Raw genomic sequence first — 10,764 nt, forward strand, 5'->3', positions numbered from 1 at the left:
CGATGCGGGGCTCGATCCCAGGACGCTGGGATCATGACCTGAGCCGAAGGCAGACGCTTAACCATCTGAGCCACCCAAGTGCCCCAAGACTTTAGGATTTTTAATGATACAATAAAAATAATGCATGTATTAAATTTTCTTCCAAAATATTCCCACTGACAGAGTAAAAAGGTTGACAATTTCTATTAATTTTACATCTCTAAACTAGCTATCCTCTAATAAGCCCTATTCAGAACACTCTACAGTTCAGCAGTATCCTCAAATAGCCTGCTCATATGCACAAAAGGCTTTCACTGGAAACATCAAATCTGATCAGCTTTAAAGCTTAGTATCCATTTTTCTCCACAGAAGGTTTATTTCTTTTGAAATTATGTTGAAATGAAATCCACTTATGAAATGCTTTTGATAGAATGCCTAATATATTCTTAATAGCTTTCCCTGGTACTTTATAAACATTTGGCATCCAAATGATCCGTGAGACTAATACTTCTACCAATGTCTGCAAAATATGACAAATGAATGTTCTTATAGGTAAAAAACAAATTCTCATTTTGCCTATGCTGTTAGTGAATAAATATCTAAAGGCAAATTGCACTCCATTACACGAGTCTGAGGTCTGTGGGAAATAGAAGAATGTACCTACCACACCTACTTTCCAAAGGAATAATGTTCCTTTTAAAATACAGTGGTTTTGCATTTGCCTCTTAAAAAGAGGAAAGCATTTTAACATAACATACATGATGAAGATACAGTCATAGATTCTAAATAGTAGTACTACAAATATGAAAGACTATCATAAAACAAGTCCTCTGTTTTGTCACTGCTGATGCTATTTCTAATCTACAAATTCTGTTACCCGGGATGAACTAAATAATTAAAGCAAACCATCTCAATATAGTCAGCTCAGTTAGTTCATAGATACTAAAAACACATTTGAAAAAAGAAAACTTCTGCCTTCGGCTCAGGTCATGATCCCAGGCCCACATCGGGCTCCCCACTCGGCAGGAAGCCTGCTTCTCCCTCTCACACTCCCCCTGCTTGTGTTCCCTCTCTTGCTGTCTCTCTCTCTCTGTCAAATAAATAAATAAAATCTTTTAAAAAAAAAAAGAAAAAAGAAAACTTAAGTAATTAAGATAATTTAAAATTTGGTAACCATACTCTCTTTATATAAAACATAGAATCTCATCAGTTTCAATTTTAGTAACAATTCAAAGGACATTTAAAATTATAAATGTCCCCTAGTTAAGAATTTGGGCTCTATAGCAGCAACTTCTTCCTAGAAACATCACCAAAGGCAAGGGAAGCAAGGGCAAAAATGAACTATTGGGACCTCATCAAGATAAAAAGCTTTTGCACAGCAAAGGAACAGTCAACAAAACCAAAAGACAACCGACAGAATGGGAGAAGATATTTGCAAATGACATATCAGAAAAAGGGCTAGTATCCAAAATCTATAAAGAACTTATCAAACTCAACACCCAGAGAACAAATGATCCAATCAAGAAATGGGCAGAAGACATGAACAGACACTTTTCCAAAGAAGACATCAAAATGGCCAACAGACACATGAAAAAGTGCTCAACATTGCTAGGCATCAGGGAAATCCAAACCAAAACCTCAATGAGATATCACCTCACACCAGTCAGAATGGCTAAAATCAACAAGTCAGGAAACGACAGATGTTGGCGAGGATGCGGAGAAAGGGGAACCCTCCTACACTGCTGGTGAGAATGCAAGCTGGTGCAGCCACTGTGGAAAACAGTATGGAGGTTCCTCAAAAAGTTGAAAATAGAGCTACCGTACGACCCAGCAATTGCACTACTGGGTATTTACCCCAAAGATACAAATGTAGTGATCCGAAGGGGCACATGCACCCCAATGTTTATAGCAGCAATGTCCACAATAGCCAAACTGTGGAAAGAGCCAAGATGTCCATCAACTGATGAATGGATAAAGAAGATGTGGTATATATATATATACAATGGAATATTGTGCAGCCATCAAAAACAAAAACAAAAACAAAATCTTGCCATTTGCAATGACATGGATGGAACTAGAGGGTATTATGCTAAGTGAAATAAGTCAATCAGAGAAAGACATGTATCATATGATCTCACTGATATGAGGAATTCTTAATCTCAGGAAACAAACTGAAGGTTGCTGGAGTGGTGGGGGGTGGGAGGGATGGGGTGGCTGGGTGATGGACACTGGGGAGGGTATGTGCTATGGTGAGCGCTGTGAATTGTGTTAAGACGGATGAATCACAGACCTGTACCTCTGAAACAAATAATACATTATATGTTAAAAAAAGAAGAAGAAGAAGAAGATAGTAGGAAGGGAAAAATGAAGAGGGGGAAATCAATGGGGGAGATGAACCATGAGAGACTATGGACTCTGAGAAACAAACTGAGGGTTCTAGGGGGCAGGGGGGTGGGAGGATGGGTTAGCCTGGTGATGGGTATTAAGGAGGGCACGTACTGAATGGAGCACTGGGTGTTATACGCAAACAATGAATCATGGAACACTACATCAAAAACTAATGATGTAATGTACGGTGATTAACATAAAATAAAATAAAATTTTAAAAAAGAATTTGGCTCTATAATTAGCTTTTGATTATAAAATAACATGTAACATGTTAAATATAAAAAATTTTTAGGAAACAATTAGTATGAATCCTTCCAATCTTTTTTTCTATGCACATATACACTTTTTTAAAATGGGATCATACTGAGCATTAGCTGGGATTAAGAAGCCCAATGCAAATTATTCAGAGTTTAAGCAAAAATAGAGAATCTATTAACTCACATATCAAATCAAGAAAAAAATGGAGGTATCTAGCATAAAAAGAAATTGGTCAAAGAGCTCTTCTGGCCTCTCTGCCTTTTCTCTGGGGGTTAATGCTACTGTCTGAGACCAAACTACTTCTCCAGGAGCCTGACTACAACTTCAGGGAGCTAGCTAGCTCCAGGCTCAGAACTCCACATTATATATATTTTGGTTATTAAAAAGAGCATTGCTCTCCTCCAGCTCCAATTCTAAAAATCCCAGGAAAGAATCCTAATGGCCTGGCTTGGGTCAAGTGTCCACCCCTACACAGACAGGAACACATAAGAAAAGGGCATGTCCAACCTGAACCAGGGAGCTACAGCCAACAGAGAAAGAGATGACCATGAGGGAGAGCAAGGACAAAGGAAGGACAGACATAACTGGTGGAGAATATATATACCACCTGAGCAGCCACCTCAAGTTTTGGCTACCACGTTCTGTAAATACTGTCTTATAATCTGTTCTCATTGAACACAGTGGTGAGTATGTGGACATCAGAACTACTTGACAATCTTTTAAAAACTGGATACTCAGGTCCCACTTACCTATAAAGACTTTTCTAGAAGGACCTCTGTCACGAGCATTTTTCCATGTCACTGAATATTCCTTAAAAACATGGTTTTTAATAGCTGCACAGAATTCTAACGTGGTTCTAAATTTTTTTCAATTTAATGATTTAAATCCAGAAAAACCACATACCATCATGATCTTTTTTTGAACATAATACTCACAAGAGTCAAAAAGCATTTTATGAAAGCACCAACCACTGACATCTCTGCCACACCTTTCTCAGAAGCTATGCCACAGGATTCTTTGTGGGGGGTGGTGGCAGGAGGGTGGATTATGGGGTGGGCGGAGACAGTTAGGTGACCTTCTGGGACTTACCACTAGTAAAAATCTAGCACTGAGGGTTTAACAAATGTCTGTAAGGGACAAGGATACAATAATACCTCAAAGTATGGCCAGAAGAGCAAGGTCTGTCATAACCTAATTAAAGTAAGACTGAAGATTATAAACAAACACACTATAACCCAACTAACAGAGGGAAGTTAGTGACAAGAGGGGGGGAAAAAAAAAGCAGCCTCAGAAGTCTAAGGAAATGAAAGCCTAAGAGTTTATCACATGCTCTCATATTAGAAGAAAGGGGTACATCTGATAGGGATGCAAGCCAACCTTCCTGGTCTGTTAGCATTAGTCGCTAAAATCATTCAACTAATTTCCCTTGCTGATGTCATGTTCACCAATCAATTTCTTAATTATACTCTGGCTTTCTATAGGCAAAAGAATACACTGGCCCACCAGGTGTAGACAAAGCTGAGAAGGAGGTGAAGAACAGGACCTGGACCTTGCTTATCTTATCCTGCCAAGGCAATGCCAGCTCAAAAAGACCCACAGCAGACACTGATTGCCCAAACTCCTTTCCTGACATTTCTTCTATTTTCCCCTTAAAGAAACTATTTCCAATCACCTACTGATTGGCAACATGTAAGTGACTTTAAAAAAAATACATACCACCCAGTCAAATAAGAAGGCTGGGACAATAGAATACTAGGAGTAAAAAGATTATCATTGAGAAATGAGGAATTATTAAGTAACAGGAAGTTATTAAAGCAAATGTATCCAGTAAGCAGTCAAGACCTTATATCCCCATATTTCAGGTAGAGCTCAGAACAAGATTTACAAGACACCAAAAGACATGTGGAGGAAGTGGAAGCAACTTCTAATAATATGACAATTAAAGGGAAGCACGAAGTTCTTCTTGAGAGACAAGTTGTCCCCATTTCAGAACATGAGAAAGCTTCTGCCATCACTGGAGCCCTTTGTTACTGCTGCTACATGGTTTCAGCTTCTCTGCCCTAAGCTGCCCCCACCAATGGGATCTCATGGTATAATGGTCTCAAGCCACGCCCATCCCTGATGCTGCCCAGGCAGTCTGCAGCTGCACCAGAAGGTGGATTTTGCTAGGGAGAATAGGTGACATCCAATGTCAAGACTGAAACATGTAGGCTCAAAGGGGACATTCAAGTTGAGAGAGAGATCAAATAGCCTAGGAGTGACAGAATATTCAAGTACTCTTTTACTAGTGAAACCCATTTTTTTCAAAGGAACTTACAAGAACCATATTATATAAATAGTAAATAAAAGTACCTTGGTTTAAAAAAAAAAGGTATTTTTAAGTTCATGTAACATGTACTTTTCAAGGTCAGTAAATGAGATCAAATGAGGCTATTTTAACATAAATATTTTAAATGAAAAGTTACAGATTGGAGCAGTCTTTTAACAGCCTTAATATCCAAGTTCTGTTTTTTTAAGTGCAGATTCAAGAAATCACAGAAGTAAATTGTTCCAAATTAGTTTTAATAGCTCTCCTTGTAATCTCAGGATCCTCCTACAAACAACCCAGAAGTTTGAAAAAGAAATTATAAGAAATGTTTACTTCTAAGTTAAATCACTAACAACTGCTACCCTTAGGATTCTTTATCAAAAATAAGAACAAGAAGTATCCACGACTGACAATAAGCAGTAAAACTATAACAGAGTACTATCTCCTCTCAACCTGTTTTGTGTTCCTTGGTGATTGCATAACTCTCACGTCAGCACGCACCAAGCAGATGTGCTGGGCTGGCACCTGCCACAGGGGTGCACTGGCCAACATGTGTAGACCTGCATCCTACAAAAGACCTATGCATTACAGCAGCCTTCCTAATCAATGACACGTTAACATAAAGTACACGAACAAAGACGGCAGAAAGAGTTTATTTTGTCTGTCCCAAAACCAGTTAACCTGGGAGCATAAATCACCACCTTATTGGTCTCCAGTGTCAAAACGTGGCGTCTGTCATTTTGAACGTGCATACTGAGCTTCTTTTAAAAAGTTAAACACAAATAAAAGAAATTCAAATAAACAGTGGCAGAACCCCTAAAGCACCTTTTACTAATGATCTACAGTGTGTCAGAGGTCAGCTCTGCGTATTGAAGAGGTGGTGGTGACAATGAGGGTGTGTACAAAAGAGAAAATCACAGCTTTGTCAAGTAATCTGTTTTACAGATTTGCTATTATAAAATTAACTGTAATGTTGCTAAGAAAAATATTTCTAAGATCTTCTTGTTCCGCACACTGCTGTTCCCTTAGAGTTGGATGAAGCCCATTTATCCTGACCTATTTTTATTATAACAAAGACAGACAAAAACCTGACTGAAAAAAAAAAAAAAATCAAGGTTTCTTTTTACCATTGGAGAAAGTGATTTTTCGGCACATTACCACTTCTCTCTGCCCTTTTTACTTTGACCTAAGAAGGTTCACATCTGTTTTTTCCCAGTAAGTACCATTATGCAGATTTATAACCTCTGATCTGCCCATTTGGGTAATAAAATCAAGCCTCTTCTTCAAGGTGTATAGGGTGTGCAACGTGCAGCCAGACTTGAGCTCGCCTAGCTGTGAAAACTTAGACAAAACACCTAACCTTTGTGCCTGTTTACTCAATTGTAAAAAAGAGATAACAGGACCTACTTCATAGGGTGGTTGTACAAATTAAGGAAACAAAGAAAATGGCACATTTTCAGCAGTTAGTAAGTGTTCACTATTATTATTCTTACAGAAAAACTTAAATCAAAAAGCCCAAAAATAATTTACTAACGAATTTACATAATAAGCTACTTGACAAAAGTTCTAAAAATGTTAGATGTATTCAAAAGGAACAAAATGAATTCTCATTATACCATGTAATATTATTTAGAGAAGTTGTTCCTTAAAAGTTCATAGAAGTATCTCAGAATTTAGGAAAATGAAGAATGACCTTTTTCACAGCTTATAAAAATAAAACAAATCTGAACTGAGTGGGTCGACAAGCCAGAATATGGTTCCTGTGTTCAGTTCTAACTACAGCTACAGAATTTGTTTTAAAATTTTTTAAGCAGTAAAAATAAAGAGGACACTTATTTGCCTTATTCCTGGAAGTACAGAGCAAGACAGTAAGATGCAAGAGGAACTCTGCAATATTTTCATTATAAGGGACAGGGGGCAGCAGTTTGCAAGTTTACTCTGGGATGCAAAGGACGGGGTAAGAGGACATTTGAACATACAAACATAGGCACGTAAGAAGAGGTAAATTCTTAGTTACGGTGAGTCTGATTTCCCGATCAGAAAAAAAAAATGATATAAAACTAATTAATAGAGTCTCTAAGGAACAGAACGCAACAAATGCTCTGGGTACCAAAGTTGCATCTTAGAGCTTCAGGCGGTGGCAAAAGTTTGAGAGAAATCAATCCTTTATGCGCACGTGTGAGCAACAATCTGCACAACGCTACTACTAAAGGCGGTAAAGGGCCCGCAGAAAGAGAAACCAACCTGCCTGTTTGCAGAGTCTAAGTGCAGTTTCTCACAGGGGAGAAGGCAGGCAAAGGAAAGGGGGTGCAAAAGGAGGCAGGAGGAGAACGCAGGGAAACCGCCACAGCGTGTCTGCTTCACGAGCGTCTACTTCTTTACTCACTATTGAGTAATTGGGGCAGAGGAGAGGTAGCATTTTCGTTCAGCAACGATGCAAGCAATTTCAGCGCGGCCCCTGGTGTGAAGCTCGCGGCGGGGAGGAGGTCACAGTTCCCGCAGGACCAGGGGTGCCCCACTACGCTCCCGGCCCCGCCGCGTTCCGAGCGGGCAGCGAAGCTGCAGGGAGGGCCGGCAGGCTGGGCGCTCCGGCAGACTCGCAGTGCCCGAGCAGGGGTCCCTCGGCGCACTCGGCCGCGGTGCCCTCGGTCCCAGAGTTGCACCCCGCCCCTCTGGCCCGGCCCGGGAGCCTGGATGCAGCCCTCACCACCTGGCGGGAAGCGCAGGCCCCCACGCCCCCTCGGCCTCCGACCGAGCTCGGGCCAGGACGGGACCTGCTTTTTGCGCCGGGCCGCTGCGGCAGCCCCACTCACCTCGCCCCCCGGCAGCGCTCGGGCTCGGGCTCGGGCTCGGGCTCAGGCTCGGGTCCCGGCGGCGGCGGCTCCTCCATGGCGGCGGCGGGGGTGACGGCGAAGGCGGGCGGGGGGACCAGCTCGGCGGCGGCGGCGGCTTCTCTCATCCGTGCACGGGGCCTCGCATGGCCGCGGCGGACAGTAAGCTGCAGCCCGGCGCGGGGCACCGGAGCCCCGAAGTGCGGGAGTGACTCGGCTCCGCCTCCGCCTCCGCCTCTAGCCCGCCGCAGGAACCGCTCGCGCCGCGGCCATCTTGGAAACGGCGACCGGCCAGCGCCGGGCTACGGCGGGCGGCGAGGGACAAGCCTCCGAGGGCGGCGGCGGCTGCGGGCGCGGCAGCGGGCGGGCGGGGAGCCGGCGAAGGGAGGGGCGCGGGGAACGGCCCCGGGGGCCGGCGGCGTGGGCCACAGAGGCGGCGGCCCGGGAGGCACGTCGGGGCCACTTGCCCCGGGGCCGCGGTCCCGCCGCGGTCGCCTCGTTTCGCTCGCGGAGAGTGCGCGCTGGCCTGTGCACGCCCGTGCTCCCGGGCGGCCGGCGGTGGGCGTGCGCGGAGGACCCCGGGAGGGGCCGCGCGGCCTGGGTTAGGCGGCGATCGGAGACTTTGGAGTGGGCCCTGAGCTTTAGCAAATGGATCACCGCCAGAGGTGATGCCATCCTCAGAAATAGAGTTGGATGCAACGCAGACGCTCGCTGCCCTCACGCGGGCGTGGGGGCTCTGGGGACCCAGAGTCCGGGGCGTTGGGGTGCGCTGATGAAAATGCTGAAACTCGGATACGTGAAACTCGGATTTCTGAGACTAAACAAAGTCTCCGGAAACGCAGAACATCAACAGGGCAGGAAAGAACACTGATCTAACCTAACCTCAGTAATCACAAAGTGGTTTTGATCTTCCAGAAACTCTGGCGGGAGCTGCTACGGTAAAGGAGGAAAAAGTTTTTAAGATTGTTTCAGAGTTATAGCAATACTGTTGAAATTCCAGTGCATCCTGTGCCCTTAGAGAGGACTTGAGGCTTCACAGTTTTAAGTTGCACATGTTTACAGAATTTCCCACAGAGTCAAGGCCAGAGTTAATTCCAAAATAGCATCATTTAAAATTAAGTATATTTCTCATCATTCAAATGTGCTGGTTTTTAAGACTTACTTCAGTGGAGCCTGAATATGTAAAAGACACGTTTTGAATAAATGTTGGGAAGAAAACCCGTCAAGACAGAAAACTTTAAATATGGTTATATTTAAAGGCCAGTTGTGAAATTAGCTATATTGCCCTCAAAGTACCTTACAGAAACTTCTGCTTCAATTTATTTTATCATGATAGTCTGTATTGACATTCATTTTATTTATTCAACAACATTCATTCAACAAATCCTTATCAAATGCATATATGTGCCAGGAACTGTACTAGATGCTGAGGATAAAGCAGTGAACAAAACAGACTAAATCTTTTCCTGGTAGAGCTAACATCCTAGTTAATCAAGGGGAAGAGAAAGAAAACAAAAGAAAAACAAACAAGTAACATACAGCATAGCAGCCAGTGATAACTGCCATGCAGACCTCAGCTGGGAAAGGAGTTGGACAGGGATATAGTGTTTTACCCAGGTTGGTCAAGATGGTTAAATGATTTGGTTAAACAGCCATTCCTACTTACCGAATTTCAAATTTTCTTTTGAAATAGTTGTTTGACAAAATCAGTTAACTTTATCCTCATTAACTCATATCTAAGTATTTTAATACTTTGGGTAAGTCATGGTTCACAAATAATTCCTGAGGACTGTCTAAGCCTGTGGCCTATCATCAGGCCTCCAAGCTTGTAAATCTATATTTGAAATACAGACCAACATTTGAGAGATGTGGGGTTTGTTGTTTTAATTTCCACTTGAGGATACTGCCTATTTTAGTGTGAGCCAAATGAATTTTCATTTGACTAGTCACGGAAGGTGTCATGTGTAGAAACCCCACTTAACTAGTACTAAATATTCAATTTAAGTGCAGGGAAGTTTTTCTTCACTTAAGGTAATTTGGTGGTAGGCATCCACCTGTTTTTGTTACTGGTGTTCTTCTATTCCGTGCCACCTCATTTCAGCAATTCACTATTCCAGATTCCAAGATCTGAATTGATTTCCTTCTTACCTGCACCCACCTCAGACCTGCATGTGGCCTGTGTTCTCCTGCTCAGTCAGGGTTCTGAACAACGACTCCCTCAGCCCCCTGACTAGTGGGTCCCAAATCCTGTCAAATTCTACCTCCCTGGTGGAATCCACACACCGGTCTCTGTTCACCAGTTCAGACGACCATCCTGTCTCATGGAGATCAGTGCAAGCCTCCAGGCCTCCCCGCCCCACTCCTGGGCTCACCTCCCAACCCAATCTGTCCTCACCCGGCAGTCACACTAATCTTTCCAAATCTCAATCCAAACATGTCACCCTCTTACCTAATTCATTTTATTGACGTCTCCTTGCTGTCAGAATAAAGTCCATAAAGAACATTCCTGGGTCCTTCCAAGGCTCCATGGTTGGTCCCGTGACTAAGATTGTGTCCAGGCAGTTCCATACCACCCTTTCCACCTGCCCGGGGCTCTTCTGGGGCAGGAGCAAGAGCCCTGCACTCTGGCAGGCTAGGAATAGGCATCCATTCAAATGATAATTAAAAAACATTTGTTCAAGAGGGAGATATATAAATACATATATATATATGTATGTATATAGTCATTAATTCATTTCCATTGTGTGAACAAAGCTCAACAAAGTATTTCCCAGCTTTCCGAAATTCTGGTTCTCCTCTTAATTTTCCTTTATAATTTTCTGGGCCAGAACCCTTCTTGGAAGGCACATTAGAGGTTTTAAATTGTATATAATCAGATAAATCCCCCTCCTGTGCACAGCCCTATACCATATATTCTTCGATATTGGTATTCCAACCAAGTGTGACAACAGACTTTAATGGAGCTGCCATACACACACGTACAACCCGAGGCACAAAAGT

The 10,764-nt window shown here is 43.0% G+C and overlaps 1 protein-coding gene across 1 annotated transcript in view; it reads right to left on the reverse strand.

Moving 5' to 3' along the window:
- MAP3K4 (mitogen-activated protein kinase kinase kinase 4) overlaps positions 1-7,892 on the reverse strand; it is a 114,798-nt gene extending 106,906 nt beyond the window's left edge. Inside the window, exon 1 of the mRNA XM_044917517.1 lies at positions 7,747-7,892. Within this exon, the coding sequence (XP_044773452.1) occupies positions 7,747-7,892 (146 nt within the window). The remainder of the gene's footprint in view (positions 1-7,746) is intronic.
- Positions 7,893-10,764: the final 2,872 nt, after the last annotated feature.

The sequence above is a fragment of the Neomonachus schauinslandi genome, chromosome 8 (assembly GCF_002201575.2).
Source record: "Neomonachus schauinslandi chromosome 8, ASM220157v2, whole genome shotgun sequence".
NCBI classification, from domain to species: domain Eukaryota; kingdom Metazoa; phylum Chordata; class Mammalia; order Carnivora; family Phocidae; genus Neomonachus; species Neomonachus schauinslandi.